Source organism: Talpa occidentalis, unplaced genomic scaffold, assembly GCF_014898055.3.
Source record: "Talpa occidentalis isolate TD23 unplaced genomic scaffold, MPIMG_talOcc4v2.1 talOcc4.3, whole genome shotgun sequence".
In the NCBI taxonomy this organism is placed as follows: domain Eukaryota; kingdom Metazoa; phylum Chordata; class Mammalia; order Eulipotyphla; family Talpidae; genus Talpa; species Talpa occidentalis.
The window spans coordinates 57,010,050-57,027,842 of record NW_023603184.1 but is presented as its reverse complement, the minus strand read 5'-3'; the positions used below and the strand labels follow the sequence as shown (position 1 = coordinate 57,027,842).

The window sequence follows — 17,793 nt, the reverse complement described above, 5'->3', positions numbered from 1 at the left end:
CACACACCCAGGACTCAGTGGTTTCTACCCTTCTCCTATTTTGTAGTCCCAGTAAGAACAAAAATGTAGACACTGCACTGCCCTTGGTCAACAGGTGGCGCTTTTCTCATGAGCACTCAGGACACGGTAAGATCTGTCATTTTCCACTGGAAAAAAGAGTCACCTCAGGCTTGACTGGGCACTTACCTATGCAGGGAGATCACCACTGAGGGGGCACGTAGCTGTACGTGGGTGTTCCTGGGGCCCGATACGTGGGCACAGTGACTGGATGTGGGGCGACAGGAGTTGGCGAGTGAGCAGTCAGCAGGGTACCTGGAAGGAAGAGCAGCGAGTCTTAGCGGCACGCAGCGCGGCCTACACACCAGGTCGGCTTTACATCATCATATGCTCCAGGGTCACGCCACCTTTGACAAGAGTCCAGGCCTGGCCCTCCTTGCAAAAGGAAAGGGACAGAGTAGTAGACAGACCTCACCTAGAGTCCTGTCGGAACTCCGATTATGTACAACTCAATGTCTCAGAAACACAGCAACTTCATACAGGTACTTTTTGTGGAAGCCTCTGTGCCTCTCCTTCAGACATGCATGATTTTTGCAGATCAGAGAAACAACAGAACAAGAAATGATTATGCAGCCTTAAAAAGAAAGGAAGTTCTGACACATGCAACAGGGATAAACCTTGAGAACATGATGCTGAGTAAAATAAGCCAGGTACAAAAAAGACACACTGTATGCTTCTACTTAGCTGAGGCAGCTAGAGTTGCCAAATTCAGAAAGGAAGTAAAATTATGGGTACCAACCAGGGGCTGGAAGAGGCAAAAGGGGGAGTTTTGGTTTAATCCCCATTCACAAGATGAGAAAGTTCTGGAGAGCTGTTTCACAATAGCAGGGATGTACTTAACACCATTCAGCCACACACTTTTCAAAAACAGAGAAGATTCTAAACTATATGAGATTCCAAGCAGTTTGAGAGAAATGTATTTTCCCCGTAAGCGTGGAAAACTCAGTGACCATGTGCGCCCAATCATGGACAGGCACAACCTCGAACATAATAACCTCATCTAGCAACTCCTTCCTCAGCCAGACCTAGCCACATCAGCCCCTGCCCGTCCGTCCCAAGACTCAGCATCCCTCACTCCACGTGTCTCAAATGTGCAGTTTCTGTCTGTGCCTCCGCAACAAGTATGGAAAACCAAAGGAAACAGATACTCAGCACAAATGCACACCGAATCCTGAAACATCTCTTTGCCACGGCATTGCGGCGAAATCTAGGAAAACAAAGAGGTAACACGCTTTCATACCAGTCGTGAACAACAAAGCGCATTCGATGCACCTGATGCCCAGCTGAGGACAACTCACGCCCGCAGGAGGTAACCTAATCCCTAGAGACCCACTCAAGCCCTGGGCGGGTCCCCAGAGCCGCGCCCATCCCCATCAGGGTCCTCCCCTCTCTTGCTTTACTCTCATGAGGGGAGCGTCAGGAACTAAAGTTAATGAAGGTCAAAGGAGTTCTCCAAGTACCTTGTGTCTCTACGCACATACCAGCTTTCCTACATGTATGAAAACGTCCTGGAGGTTTCAGACAAACTGGCCCAAAAAGGCAGCCCACACACAAGGGGAGTTACAAGGACCAGCTCCTCTGGGGACCAAGTCTCCCTTTCTACTCAAACTTCAGGCGCTCGCAGGGTCCAGCCACTCCTCACGCCCGCTGCCAAGTGATCTGGCTCTCGGACCCAGTCATGCTCTCAGGGGAAGGGCCCAGGGCCATGGTTTGAGGCTCTGAACTCCACATTCCAGTCTCAACTGGAAAAAGAAGAGGCAGGAAAGGAGTGGAGAGAAAGAGAAACCACGTGCTTCCCACACAACTTGCTGTGACCAATCAAAGCCCAGGGTGAGGGCCAGCGAGCGCCCCCCTCCTACCCCCCCCCGTTCCCTGCTGGCACGCCAGCACAGAGCAGGCACCCTGGGGCCAAAGACTCACCTGCAGACATGGCCATCGTGGTCCCGGCCACCATGCCCATGGTGACCCCGCTGCCTCTAGGCGGAGGAATGGGAGCAGGGTACACCGTCGCCGGCATGCCGTTGGGCTGCACCACTGTGGTGTGGTGGATGACGTGGGGGGGCGCAGCATACAGAGGCTGTGTGTAGTACGTGCCTTGCTGTGGGGAAAAAAGAAACAATTGCTACCCCCCCGGCAAGTCGGAGCCCAGACAGACCCACATCCACGTGGCCTCCGGGCACCGTCAGGGTCCCACACACCTACCTGCGCATACGGGCTCTGCTGGGGGTAGGCACTTCGCACGGGGTAGACGGCAGTCTGGTAGGGGTTGGGAGAAGAGGAGTAGGGTGGCACGGTCCCACTGGTGGGGGAACAGGACACTTTGTAAGGTGTGCCAGGAGTATAACCTGAAACAGAGAAGCCCAATGGCCTTAGTTCAAACCCACATTCACCCAACCCTGGGCCAAGCACAGGGGAAGGCGTCCAGTGTGAGGTGAGGAATGGGCCATGTCTCCTGTGCTGACTGTAAACAAGACCCCACAGCCCTATGGCCCTGTCTATCCTCCACTATGCTTTGACTTCATTTCCTATACTTTGGGGGCAAGAATTGTGTGTGTGTGGGGTGGGGGGGGAAGTAGGGGGGAAGCAAGAGAAAGTTCCACTGAACTTATACTCAAACAGGAACAGGAAAACAAATACCTGTCAGTCAGAACATAAGTGGGCACAGTCTTTCTGGGGCACAATCAGACATTAAGATTTATTTCAATGCCACAATTCCACTTATAGGAAATAGTTTTAATGAAATAAGCAGGGTTTTGAATGAAAACAACATAAGGCATGTTCAGCAATGCTGCAAAAGGTGAGGCAGATCTATCAAAGGCCAAGGTTTGACTAAACACCCTACAATAAAGACTTCTGGGTTAAGATAGTAGGTTTGAACACGTAAGTCCACCTTTGTCCCCACCAAAATGACATGAAAATGACAATAAAGCAGATTAATAGGTCCTCCCCTGGTGGCACAGCGGTTGAGCGCTGGGCTGCGAAGTTGCCTGCAGCCTCTGCAGCGCTGGTTCGATCCCTGGCCGCCGGCGAGGGTCCCACATGGCACGCAGACCTCTCCTGCCGCGCCCGCTGCTCCCCTCAGCAGTGTATTTCGTCGGTCTGCCTGTTCTGTTCCCTGCTCTGGCTCTGGTGAATTCTCTCACCCTCCCACACTTCTGACTGTACCCAGTGCTTGTATAAAATAAATAAAAATCTTTAAAGCAGATTAATAAATGAAAAGACAAAAAGCTACACAGATCAAGAATAGAAGGCTTTCTGAAACCTGAAAAGCAGAAGTGGATAATGATTTAGCAGACTCAAAGACTGAACTCCCAGCCAGTGAAGAAGGTTAACAAACTCATAACACAAAAAAGTACCTCCCCAAAATTCAGAAACCAGTGAGTGCTTGTTGCTGGTGGACTACAATCTGGAAGAGTGGCTGAGAGTCTATCTAGTAAGCAGTGATAGGGCCAGCCCGCCTTCCTGACCCTCCATCCTAATTGAGAGTAGAAGTTTATTCTCTAGAGAGGGTAAGAGCACACCTCTGGATTGCAGTGTTCAAAGCAGTTCGATTCATAATGACCTAAAGTCCATCAGCAAACTATGGTGCGTCCACACAATGTACTACTACTTAGCAACCAAAAGGATGCGACGACTCATATACACAATATGGGACAAATCTCAAAAAAATGCCAACATGGCACAGCAGCCAGACACAAGAATACACATTGTATGAGTCCACTGAGAGAGAACTCCAGTAAAGACCTATTCTGTCAGTGACAGAAAACCAATCAGTGATGGCCAGAGACCAACAAGGGAAACTTTCAAGGTAATCATCACTTGACTGGTGGAACAGTACATCTGCATACACTCATGTAAACTGTATCACTTGTACGTGTAAAAGGATGACCTTTAATATATACAGACGTTACCTCCACAAAAGCTCTCAACAGTCCAACATACAATTTCACTGTCACCAGGACAGCCAACATGGTGAAGTGCCAAACACGGTCTGTAAGTATCAGGCAACAACCTCTCATGTAATTCACACATACATCTCTCACAGGGTCCAGCAACTCACCCCAGGAGACTGCAAACATATGCCTCCACTAAGACCTGTAAAAAATATTCACCAATCTTATGTTCCTAACAGCCAAAAAATGGTAAGTAATCCAAATGTTCATCACCAGGATAATACAAGCACATAAACTTACTGGTCGGTTTTGAAAGGAAAAAACTGGAGGTATCTCAAACCAAAAATGTTGACCTTCTGAGACAACAGACACATGCTATATCTCATTTTTGATACCTAAAAAGAAAATTTCCCTATGGTGACAGAAATCAGAAAAGGGGTATGATTAATAGAGGGATGGAGAGCTTCAGGAATGATAAACGTGTTTGGTATTTTGTTCCAGGAAAGTGTCAAAATTCATCCAAATGAACATTTAATGTGTTTGTGCATAAATTATATCTCCAGTTTAAAAAATTAGCTGCACAGCAAAAATACTGATAAGCATTAAAATTTTAATTACACGATTGAAGTGTAGTTAGCAGTGCACATATATTTTGCTTACTGTAAAGCTAAGAGAAAATGTGTAACTCACGGGATATGGATTAGTGTCAAATGGCCCTTTTTTAAAAAATGGAAAGAAAGTGCTCAGTCCAAGGGACTGGGTCGGTCCTGGAGGTCCTTTTCAGAGCTGACAGCTGTAGTCTGTCATGTAGTCTGTGTGTGCAAACCAGGTAATTAGCTCCTGATCTCCATCTCTGAAGAGAGACAAGATTCTGAAGAGAGAAAAGATCCTCCCAGGATTCCCTAATTTATTCTGCAATTCATTAACCACCATATTAACTCAAATAAAAACAAAGCCAAAATCTGAATACACCTAATTTCAACAGTTCCCCTCTCCCTGCCCCATTATCCACAGGGAATGGGTCCCAAGATCTGGCCTAGATGCCTATAACCAGGAAGAGCACCAAAGCCAAGAATGTTTTTTCTTACATATACTACCTGTGACTAAGTTTTAATCTATACCTTAGGCACAGCAAGAGACTAACAACAATGACTAATAAAAACTAGAAGTTATACTGACATACTACAATAAAAGCTACATGGGTGTGTCCCTCTCAAAACATTTTATTGTGCATATTTCAGACTGCAGTTGACACAAGTAACTGAAACCAAGCACAGTGAAACCTCGGGTAAAGGAAACAACTGCATTAGCGATCAGCTGAAGGAGGGCAGAATAACAGGCTTTCAGTTAGGATTTGGAGAAGTAACTTTAAACACAAGAACAATTTAAAGTCCCTCTCTCTAGCTTCTCATCCCTTAGTCTTTAAGAGGGGTTAAAAGAAAAGAAAGTGCTGGGGCATCCCTCGTGGCACAGGGGTTAAAGTCTCTGCGCTATCAAGGACATCAAGCTAAGACTAGCTACTGAGGCACAAGTTTGATCCCCAGCCAGGGAGCTACCCACATGGCACAGCAAACCTCTCCTGTCTCCCTGCTGCTCCCCTCAGCAGTGTATTTCAGCAGATCCGCCTGTTCTGCTCCCCACTGTCCCTAGTGACTCCTCTCACATCCCCCCATTACCCCCCACCCCGCGACTCTGGCCTACATCCCAGCTCTTATATGCATAAATCAATAAATCTTTTTTGAAAAAAGTATTTTAAAAAAAAAGTTGTATTTTTTTAAAAGATTAGGCAAACTTAGAACAAATTTATCACATAAATGTTGAATTAATCCTGGTTCCAAAATTGTTCTTCAATTTTAAGTCAACAGAGCAAATTTAATTATGAGCTATTAAATACAATTGGGTAATTACTGTCTCTAAGTGCAACACCATCCTACCTGTTAAGAAGAGCAATGATAAAATCCACAGAAAAAGAGACACAAAGGCTACAATTTGGGATTGGTTCAAAAGAAACGCAAACATACACGCTTATCTTCACATAGTAAGTAAAGCAAATAAGGTGAAATGGTAACTAGGTGGTAGGTACTAGAGTAAGCACTATAGTGTTCTCTGACTTTATCTGTTTCAAGTTTTTTTAAAGTAAATAATGTGGGGAAAGGGGCACATTTACATGAGTCAGATGGTAACACACAACTGAGAGAGAATCTAACTTGGCCAGAAAATCCTTGAAACAATTTAGGCATGAGCTGTATGGAGAAGTATGAAAGCTGACAGAGGCCCGTGGATGGCTTCAAGAAGATGAATGTAAAATCTTGCTGAGCCTTAAAAATGATCATCACGGTCCTCCCCTGGTGGCGCAGCGGTTGAGCGCTGGGCTGCGAAGTTGCCCGCAGCCTCTGCAGCTCCGGTTTGATCCTCGGCCTGCAGCGAGGGTCCCACATGGTATGACAGACCACTCCTGACGCGCCCACTGCTCCCCTCAGCAGTGTATTTCATCGGTCTGCCTGTTCTGTTCCCCGCTCTGGTGAATTCTCTCACCCTCCCGTGCTTCTGACTATACCCAGCGCTTGTAGAAATAAATAAATAAATCTTTAAAAATAAAAATGGTCATCACTACAAAGTCATCTTCAGCAACTGATCTGAAAGATGACCTGCAGGTAGGTATTAGCCGCAAGAACAAACAAAGGTAAAATATGCCAATGTTCAATCACTACACCCAGCCAACATGCTAAAAAAAGGCTTGGCTCTATAGGATAAACTCATAAAAAGAACAAAAAGAAATATGCTGTGTGAGGACAGAAGTGAAGACATGCAAGGAATGAATCTGTGATCTAAAAAAAGCTAGAGAAAACAGAGCCTCTACAAGATCCCTCAGTATTCCCAAGAAGAAAACCCACCACCATGTGGTCACTGTTCAAACTGCACAAAGAGCCTGGGCTGAAGAGAAGATGAAGTTGCCAACCTCCACAAGCTTCCAGGACTATAGAATGTCAACCAAAGGGAGGAAGACCTAGGCAGACACCCCCAAAGACAAAGGCTATGTCGCAGAAGCATTCTCTGGGTCTATCACATCCGCCAGACAAAGGTGACTCTTTTGCCCTGTCTGTGGCAGGCCAATATACTGTCTCTTCCTTTTCCTCCAGGGCTGGCCTGAGGCCTACTGCTGCAGAACTCCCTCCCACTGACCCAGGGTCGTCACCACCTGAGACCTCTTTCACCACACCTTCCTCCTACGTCTGCTCTGCTGGAGATGAAGAGATGACTTCAAGAAGCTGTCATCTCTCAAAACGCACTGGTACACTTCACACTTGTTATTATATATGGTGGATCTTAACATACATGTAAATTTTACCTAACAACAAAACCAAAAAAGGGACTGTAACAACTGTAACCACACGCATACTGAAAGAAACAGGGCAACATGTGCTGGGGTCCACAACTTTCAAACACAACGAAGAAGATGTACTGGAAGGAGAAATGGACATATACGTGATGCAAGCAAAACGCTAATTTTAAATTTATTTTAAAAAGTTTAATTGTAGAATCTTAGCATTCCATATGTAAATATTCACTGAATCTTTTTCAGTTTCTCTGTACATTTGAGATTTCACAATAAAATGTTTGAAAAACAGCCACTATTTCTATTAATTATAGCAATCGTTTTGAACATATATCATCTGGCTTATTCTTACAACTGAGCTGTGTTCTATTATGAGAAAAATGTATTTTTTTTGTATAAGCAGTTTCAAGGAAAAGCAAACATGTCTCCTAGTCAATTAAAGAATTGAGTGTGTGCTGGGCACTTTCCATTTTCCTTTATAGAGCACTGGGTGCGCAACATCATGTCAGAGCACTCAACAGGAACCTTACAAACTTAAAATAAGTGCACACACCTCAGAGCATCTGAATGGACTACCTCTCTAAAATAGTATTTAGACTTGCCAACCACTCACAATAAGAAACTAAGTACATTCAATACTAGATCTTACAAACAATAAAAGCTTTCTAGATTCACCTTTCCCAAAATGACCATTCATATCAATGCCACATAAGCAAAATGATTAGAATCCTTCTCCTTTTATTTCAACCAACACATTAGTTACTGCTGGTTTGTGCTCTCAGGGAAGAAGTCACATACAGGGTCACTGTAGGGTGCCAAACTTTTTAAGATTTGAATAGATCACGTTTTCCAAAAGTGCTGCATACTGCACAGATTTTTATATAATAATTTTCTGAGTGCAAAAGACTTTCATTATGGAAGTTTGGGAAATGCAGAAAATATATGTATGCACCAAAGCACAGTATCATGAAATGTGAGAACACTGGAGGCGAAAATACTATACTGTACCAGAGAAACCCAGGTTACACCGAGGCAACAGCAAGGTGTTATAGCTGTCAGCAACAACAATGGGAAGTGGAAACAAGCTATGTTCTCCAAGTGCTGGGGGGGAAATAACTGCTAGTCTAGACTGCTACCTCCAATTAAAACTATTTAAGAAACAATGTTTCGGGAAGGTTGAGCGCTGGGTTGCAAGCTGCCCACCACCTCTGCAACGCTGGTTCGATCCCCGGCTGCTCCCCCGCCACCGGAGGAGGGTCCCCCATGGCGCACAGACCTCTCCTGCCGCCCGCTGCTCCCCTCAGCAGTGTGCTTCGGTCCTTCTGCCTGCTCTGCTCCCTGCTCTGGCTCTGGTGAATTCTCTCACCCTCCCGCGCTTCTGACTGTACCCATTGCTTGTATAAATAAATAAATAAATCTTAAAAAAAAATAAAAAAGAACTGTCAAAAAAAAAAAAGAAAAAGAAGAAACAATGTTTCTAGATACTACGCCTCTCAAAACTGTCATTTCCTCTTACTCTCTCTGGATGTCACTAATAAACAGGTAAGAGATTCAGATAAAAGAAAAAGGCAAAAAAAAATTTCTTGGGGTGACCGGGAGGAATGACCTCAGGGTAAGAACAAGGAGAGGACAAGCAACCCAAACAAGGAGCAGAAGAGAGGGATTCAAAGAGAGGCCACCAAGAAAATAAAGCCCAGGCATAGAATGTTTAAGAGATTCATGGGAATCTCTCACCTGGAAGAGAGAGGGGGGTTTCTATTAATGCTATGTGTGGTTACAGGTATCTCACCCCAGTGAGAGCTGCAGGGAGGAAAAGGTAGGTACAGAAGAAACAGCTGGATATTTACAACAAAGAAAAATGCTCCCATGGTCACAGTGACAGGGTGGGGACAGAGGAAATGGGAGAGGGGCAGGGAAATAAAAATGCTAACATTCATTTTGGTGACCAGAATAGGACATCAGTAAGTAATAACTCCAAGAAAAGAAGGGAGAAGTAACAGCTGAAGGATGCTGTGTTGAAATACAGAAGTGGAAACAAAAATAACAGCTTAAAGAGTTGCCTATCAGGAGTGGGAAGAGAGGGGTCCAAAAAACTGAGAGAAAAACTGCTACTACAGCTCTTTTTTTGAAAAAAAAAAAAAAAAAAAAACAAAAGTGCCTGCAGAGCTGCTGGATTCTGTAAACTTTAAATTACATTAGACAGACATAGGCCGGATGATTCCATAACCTGGTAACATCCCAACACTTCTGTCTCCTGTGTCACTGCCATAAATGAAGTTTAATTTTCAAACAGAGCTGGGGATCTTACTTCATGGATATAATTCTTCATTTTGAAAAGGTAAAACATGTATGGTGAAGGGTAGAACTAGACTTTTAGCAATGAACTTAATGTATTAGATAAATACGTTGCCTTTTAATGATGCACACCTGGAACTTACATGCCAGTACATTTGTTTCAATAAAAAGTAAAAAATGTACACCATGAAGCATTTTCACTTATTTAATATCCTTCATAAACAAGCAGTAACACCAGTTAAACACTATAAACTAAACCAACAGTTTAATTAAACCATTACTTTGGTATTAGATATATTTGTAATTATACATAAATGTTTGCATATCTAATTTTTTCAGGAAGAATTCCTAGACATCAGTCATTTTTAAGATTTCTTTCTAATGTATTACCAACTTGTCCTCCCAAAACGTCTTCCTCAATTTATCTCCCATCCAGTCATACACAGCAGCAGTCACGGAAACTCTCTTATCACCACAGCAACATTTTCATCTTTCTAACGTAGTATCTAGCCGGCCTCTGAAACAGAGCTTACTACAAAGAACTGAACATTTTCTTGATAACTGTAAATTATCACTGCAAATCTTACAAGATTCATGACCGTAAATGGGGGCAGAAGTGGAGCATGAAGTCTGAATATGCAACTGCAGTGCCATGGGAGCCTGATGGTGACAACTAAGGGGACAGCCTGGTTCATGACACAGACCAAAAATGAAATAAAACCACTTTCTCAGGAGGGACAGAGTCAGGACTTGAGCTAGCTAATTAACTCCACAGCCCATGCTTCTACATGTGTACTCAAACCGCTACAACTATCCATGAGGATGAAATGCCACCTTCTTCATTTCCAGATTCTGAGTAAAGGAGTCTCAGCAAAAGACACAGTATCTCATCACAAGGTTCTCCAATGCTCTCTAGGCTATACACGGAAGAAGAGCTAAGAAATAAAGCGATTGCAAAGTACTTTAAAAGCCAAACTTCACAAGCACAGAACCCATACTACACATCAGCTCTGTCCATAAATCTGGAAATAAGAAGAAACAGAAGACAGACTGAGAAAGCAGCAAAAATGGAAAAAAGCTTCCTGTTTTATGACGACGACTCTGGCTTGTTCATCAGGTTAAGAAGAAAGTCATTTAAAAGGGAATTTAAAAATTGGAAGACATGAAAACACTGGAAGGATCCCCGAAAAAGATGGGCGCAACAGCTACACTCCCAGTCTCAGGTCAGGTAGCTGAAAGGGACCTTCAAGCGCCTTTGTTGGGCACAAAAACATTAATTCAAAAGGATACCTGCACCTCTATGCTTACTGCAGCACTATTCATAATAGGTAAGACTTGGAATCAACCCAAATGTCCAAAAATAGATGTCTAGATCAAGAACATGTGGCATACATACACGATGGAGTACTATTCAGCGATCAAAAAAGAAAAACTCATGCCATTCACAGCAACATGGATGGAGCTAGAAGAGATTATGCTCAGTGAAATAAGTCAGAAGGAAAAAGAAATATTGGATGGTTTCACTTATAGGAGGAATATAGGGGAACCATACAAGGGATCAAGGAAAAAATAAAAAACACAACAAAACAATAATAAATGGACAACTATACATCAGAGACATTCTACAGGGGAGAGGAAGAGGGATCAAACGAGGGCGGGAAGAGCACAAGGGACTATGGTGATGGTGCACGGGTGCACTGGTGGTGGAAATTCTATGGGACTACACCTGAGAAAAGAAAGCAAACTTTAAAAAAAAAAAAAAAAAGGATGTAAAACATATAAATAAATAAAACAGAAAACCAACAACAAAGTGTCTTTGTTCACAAATTTCACATCTCTATTCCCAGCTTCTCCTAAAAGTCAGAGGATCCAGTACTGCTGGGGCAGTGCGACAGTTGCCGTTTCTCTGGCATGAGCAGTGGATGCCCCTTTACTATGGAAAGACCTTCACTGTCACCATTCCTACCAATTCCTTTCATCCCACTGCCTGCCCCAACTTCTGGGTGAGGAGAGCAACTAGACAGCAGTCTCAGAGAACTGGCAAGAAAGAAACCATCTCTTCCCAAGAAAAAGGAAATATGTGGAAGAAAAGGGATGATACCCGTTCTCCATTCAGCCCAGAGGCGCCCACGGGAGGAAGCTGTTGGACAGCAGCAAGAGACCCCCTCCCCCAAACACCAACTCTCCTCTTCTGGGGAGTGCTGCACACTCAAGGCAAGAACACTTCTGCCAGCTTCAAACACACATGAGGCAGTTTTTGTAAAAGAATTTTAAAAAGTTGGACATTCCTAGTACATCTTTACATTAACTTGTACGCCATGAAGAAAATGAGTCCAAGCGGCTAACCCAGAACACTCTAGAAAAGTGACTTCTTAGAACATGGTGGTTTCTGGCATTATGACACACTGTAACAAACAATTAATGCTCATTCAAAAGTGAACTTCACTGCATACCTACCACTAGATAAAAAGTTAACCCATGGTCATAGACCTGAATGTAAAGCTTAAAACCATAAAATCTAGAGGAAAAAAAAGTAGGAAATTTTTGTGATACTGTATTAGGCAAATATTTCTTAGAAATGACACTAAAAGCATAAGCATAAAAGAAAAAAAGTATAAACTTCATTGAATTGAAAAACTCTCACTTTTTTTTTTGTGGGACCCTCACCAGCGGCCGGGGAACGAACCGACGCTGCAGAGGCGGCGGGCAGCCTCGCAGCCCAGCACTCAACCGCTGCGCCACGAGGGGAGGCCCGAAAAACTCTCACTTTTAAAGAAACTGATAAGCAAATGAAAAGACACAGACCCAGATAATATGTATCTGATCAATTAAAAAAAAAAAACTCAGTAAGAAAATGGGAAAAAACGACACAGTAAGATATGTGCATTTAACCAAAGATATACAAATGGCAAATTAGCACATGAAAAAATGTTCACCATACTCAGACATTAAATAAATTCAAATTATAACTAAGAACAGCACTACACACAACACACTGGGAAGGCTAAAATTTAAAAGAATGACTGTGTCAACAAAGTGTTGAAAAGGAAGTAGAGAAACCGCAACTCTACCGGGAACAACCACCTTGGAAGACAGTTTGGCAGTTTCTTACATAGTCAAACATACACCTGCCTTAAAAACCAGCCACTCCAATCCTTTATACGTACTCAAGAGAATGAAAGCCCATGTTCTACAAAAAGATTAGTACACGATCTTTTTTATAATAGCCCAAAATCTCCTTTGTAATAACCCAAACTGCAGATAATCCAACAAGTGAATATATAAGCAAATTATGGTTATTTCCATACAATGAAATGCTACCAACAATAAAAAGGAATGAACTCCCCTTAAAGGCTGTCACAAACCACAACATGGATGTCAAAATAATTGTGCTGAAAGTAGCTAGTAAATAAAAGTACACTCTTATGAATCACTTATACAGTATTTTAGAAAATACAAACCATTTATAGTGAGTAAAGAGATCAGTGATTTCCTGGCTCCTGGGCGAGACTACCCAGAGGAAGGAGAACGCTTCTGCTCCGCATTGTGAGTGGTATAAATGATATCAAGTATTATCAAAGCGTACACATCAACTAGGTACAATTTACCTTATGACATTATATCTCAAGAGCTGCTTTTAAAATGCTAAGGCGTTATACAAAAAAGGAGAGGGGTGGTGCCATTCAGCAGTGAGTAATAATACTGCTGACGCTGCAGAAGGGCTGTTCCTTAACATACTCCAAAAGACAGGCACAAAATAGCAGGTATTACTGAAGTCCAGATGGGAGAGAAAGAATGTGTAACAAAAGCTAAGCAAAAACTATTTGGGCAAGAGCTGACCAAGCAGGCAAAGAGGTAGGGATGTACAGTGAGATGTGGCTTCACTGTCTTACGGTCACAGGAAACACCTGGCTAACATCCTCTGATGTAAATGGGGAGGAACAAGAACTCAGGAAGACCAAACCATGTCTTTCTCTGGCTGTGGGCTACAGGCTAAATAAAGGTGGTCAGAGTGGGAATGGAAAAAAAGTCACAGATGGATGCATTTTATGATTAATAAAATAGAAAGAATTCTAAAGAGCAGCACAATTGTTGTCTCTTCTATGAAAACTGTGAGGCCAGGATCTCCAAGGGGCAAAGCACCCCAGCAGATCCATGGGTACATGACCTTTAATTTCTACTAATCAGCACTATTTCATAAGTAGTTCTGGCACAACCTGTAACAACCTATGGTTAGGCTAAAGATTTGTTGTGGAAGGACATCAGAAATGCGCTAGCTAAAGCTTTATATGTGCTAAGAGTTAAGATTTTATTGCATTCACCAACAAGGCTAATTTTACAAACCATGAAATCAATTCAACCCCAAATTTTAATTCCATAGCACTGTTCTCATAATACACCCACTTTTCATTCTACCCCTGCTACCCAAACAGAACATTGTTGCCCCCAACACATATGGCCTGCATACCTGTTTGGAAGGTAGGATTTGCTCCAGGGTACATGCTCGGGGAGTAGGCAGGAGCAGCTGCTGCGTAGCCCATGGGGAAACCAGCTGGAGAAAAACACAGAACAAGCTGATGTCATCACCTGAAGGGGTTCCTTGATTTTACAACCAGGGGTCCCACAGATCCAGGGTTCTTACCTTCTTCATCAGAACTCCAGAATGAATTAAGGAGCCCAACAGCACTATGTGTGTTGGACAGTTTGTCTTTAGTTGTCTCTTTTCCTCAGAATTGTGATGGTCGCAATCCTAATCATCTCTTTTTAAGCCTCTGAGTGAATGCAAAACTCCCAATACTTCTGGCAATTTTATTTTAGATTCTAACCATAGAATATATTACTTAGTAAGGGGTCTAGACAGTACCACAGACCCACAGAACTGAGAAACTCTAATCTCATAACCCACTCAGCAAGCAACCTCACCTTTATTAACAGAAGAGCCCTCAATTTGTCTAAACCACAACTCGTAATTTATGTGACACAACAGAAACATCAGAAAGTGTTAGTGAAACCCTGGCCACCAGCTGAGGAGGCCTCAGTCACCTGGCTCAGGACTCCCTATGAGGCCCAGGTCTGCTAGTCTTACTACAGCCACACACTACTTGTGAAAAACTAGCATTATCTGTCTATACTCTCCCCTGTAAATAAGCTGAAAATGAACAGCAGTCTTCAAAAGAGACAGTGCTGAGGAAATTCAGAATATAGTGTCTCCTAGGACCACATCCTAGGAGGCATCATGGTTAACAATAACCGAAGCACAGAAGCGGTAGGGATAGTAAGGTAAGGTAAGACTAAAAGGAGGGTTGTAATAAAATTCCAAAGGTAAATCCCTTGTGAGTTTGGATTTTATTTTTTATTTTTCCCCACCACCCTCCGTTCTTTGACCCTTTCTCCCCCCTCCCTCTAAGGCTTGGAAAACGAATTTTATTAGTGTCTGCTGGTTTTACAAGTATTTTGCTTGTCAAATCATCTACTGTCTGCTGGGTAAACATCCAGTATTTGTTATCTTTGTCATTTTGGTTTGCTTTACTGAACACAGTAATTCTCTCAAACTCCCTCCGTTTTGCTGAAAAGGGCAGTATTTCATCTTTTCTTATAGCTGAATAGTATTCTATTGTGTGGATATACCACATCTTGCCCCAACCCTCTATCAGTGGGCACTAGCTAGTTTCATGTCCTAACTATTATAATGTTGCTAACAACACTATGGAGCATGTAATTTTTTGAGCTGATGGTGTCATATTCTTTGGACAGATGTTAAGAGTGGGACAGTATTTCCATCTGTAGTTTAGATAAATCCAGATCATTTTCCAAAGTGGCTGCACCCCTTGACGTTCCCACCAACAGTGTAACAGGACTGGTCTTTCCCCCCATCCTCTCCAGCACCCGCTGAGGGTCTTCTCAGGGTGTGCCGTCTTCACACCCGTGAGATGATATTCTCCGTGTGGTTTTGATCTGCATCTTCTTATCAAAAGTAATGGCCTGTCTCATGCTTTTAAAAATTTTTTCCATGTGTCAATTAGCCTTCTGGGTATCCTTCTTAAGTGGATGGATTTTATTTTTAAGGGTAATGAATTGAATTTAGTGTCTCGCACAAGTCCCTGCCATCTCCACAGCAGCCTGGATGCCCTTGCTCAAGCTGTGGGTTTCTATGGGACTCTTCAAAGACCAAGAACAATAGTTCTCTGTACCACTGCTGCCAGGAGTCCCTACTTGCAAGTGCCCAGTTCTCATCTCACAAATAAACCCCTTACTTCAGAGTTGTTCTCTTCTCTCTCAAAATTGATCCTCCTCTACCTCAGCAAAAGCTATTTTGTGTTTCCTTCCTGGATTATCACTTTCCCATATGCCCTGATTAGTCAGAGAACAGTGTGTGGGGTCAAATGTTTATCAGGTTCACTCATTTGGGACACCAAGGACAGATTCAACTTGAAACAGACGTACAGTGCACATTTTTAATGACCAAGATGAGGTTTTCAATCTGCTCTATGAACACTGAAAGATTCCTTAGAGGCCTCATCTATGAGCAGAGGAGGCAAGTCAGCTCTGGAGCCTGCTCTCAAAATTTACCCGCAGAAGCTGCTACCACACATCTTAGAGAGCAATGAGCCATTTAGAGTTTTTTAAGTTTCATTGCTTAAAAAAAAATTTTTGAAACATCACTGACTTACAACATATCCTTGAGGCTTCTCGCAAAAATTCTCTCAAAAACATAAATCTCCTCATCTCTCCCCATTAACTGTACCAATACATTGTCAGGGGGAATCCTGTGCTCAGGTTTACTTATGTAAGGGTCAATAAAACACAACTATTATGTTTCCTTGGCCCTTCCTGTCCTAACCACCTTCTGACAATGAGCTAACATGCTCTAAGCTGGAACAAAACACTGAGCAAGTACTTCAAACACATAAATACCAAATACAGGCCACCCTCTACTCCTCCTCTGCCCAATCAGTCAAACCCTACTCACACCACACCATCCCAAATCACTAATTCTAGTCCATTACCCTCCACCATGGCTCACAAACCCCCCACATGGAACTCCGGAATGGATTTCTGCCCAGGATCCCCACAAACACTAGCTTTAACTGGTTTTGGGTGCACACAAACATTTTTTGTTTCTTAATCCCTCCAGACAGTTCTAACCTGCAGGGTTCCAATCAGGAAGGTTGAAAACCACTGTTCCTGCCCATTCCTGTCAGTCTTCCTGGCCACAGCACAGTATTCCTAAAAGTGTCTCCTACAGCAAGTGCTATGAATTGTGTCCAACATCAATCTACTCCCTCTGGCATGGGGAGGCTAGAAAGCTAGAAATTACACAGCTCATGCTCCCCTCTTGCAAAAGATTGGCAGTGATCCCATATCCTGATCACTTTTATGAGATTGATAATAATTAAGTGCCAATACATTTTATATATCTTTTAAAATTAAAAAAAAAATAAAGGCAAAAATCAATGAGACAGAATTGCCCATTATAGCTATATTTCTCATCAGACTGGCAAAAATCCAAATGCTAACCACACTCTTTGCTGGCAAGGTTGTGTGGAAACAACATTCTCACATAAGCTCCTGGTACAAGACAGTAAAAATCCTATGGAAAGAACTTGGCACTATCAGAAAAGTTACATGCCCATTTACTCTCACCCAGCACCTCTAGGGATCCACCTAGGTGACAGCTGCCACAAACACAAGCAACATAAGAGGGAATACAAAAATATCCACCCAAAGATTGGTTGGAAAAAACCTATGGAAACACTGTAAGACAGAGGATTATGCAGCAGTATTATGCAAAAAAGAAAAACTAGCAAGCGAAACCTCTGTGAACTGATATGGAATAACTCCCAAAAAACATTAGCAAAGCAAAATGAAAGCTACCACTTGCATCTCTAACCCAGAAAGAACCTGCTGTTCTACTGTGAGATATATGCCACCTGAAGGCCTCCAGCAGCAGCACCTTACAGAGTCACCTCTGCCTCACGAGGGCCGCCTCTAACTGCCAGTGCTTGACCCAGAGCTCCCCAGAGTTAGTGTCCCCCAGTCCTGAGGTTTTCCCTGTCCAATCTGCTTCCTCTCCACTAGACTGCTCACAAGTGTTATCTTCCCCAACAACGTCTGCATTCCTAACTCCATCTCAGGGCCCATTACCTTTAGTGTAACAAAGGAGAAATCAGGACATAGGCATGTAGCTGGCTTGCAGGCATGACAGGGACT

The 17,793-nt window shown here is 43.1% G+C and overlaps 1 protein-coding gene across 3 annotated transcripts in view; it reads right to left on the bottom strand.

The window, feature by feature from the left end:
- Positions 1 to 17,793, bottom strand: part of FAM168B (family with sequence similarity 168 member B) — a 33,253-nt gene that overhangs the window by 4,626 nt on the left and 10,834 nt on the right. For all 3 annotated transcript variants that reach the window (XM_037523167.2, XM_037523166.2, XM_054699614.1), the window contains exons 3-6: positions 14,051 to 14,134; positions 2,260 to 2,402; positions 1,978 to 2,155; positions 187 to 312 (exon numbers count right to left, since the gene is read on the bottom strand). In XM_037523167.2, coding sequence (XP_037379064.1) covers positions 200 to 312; positions 1,978 to 2,155; positions 2,260 to 2,402; positions 14,051 to 14,134 — 518 coding nt within the window. In that variant the 3' untranslated portion in view covers positions 187 to 199. The remainder of the gene's footprint in view (positions 1 to 186; positions 313 to 1,977; positions 2,156 to 2,259; positions 2,403 to 14,050; positions 14,135 to 17,793) is intronic.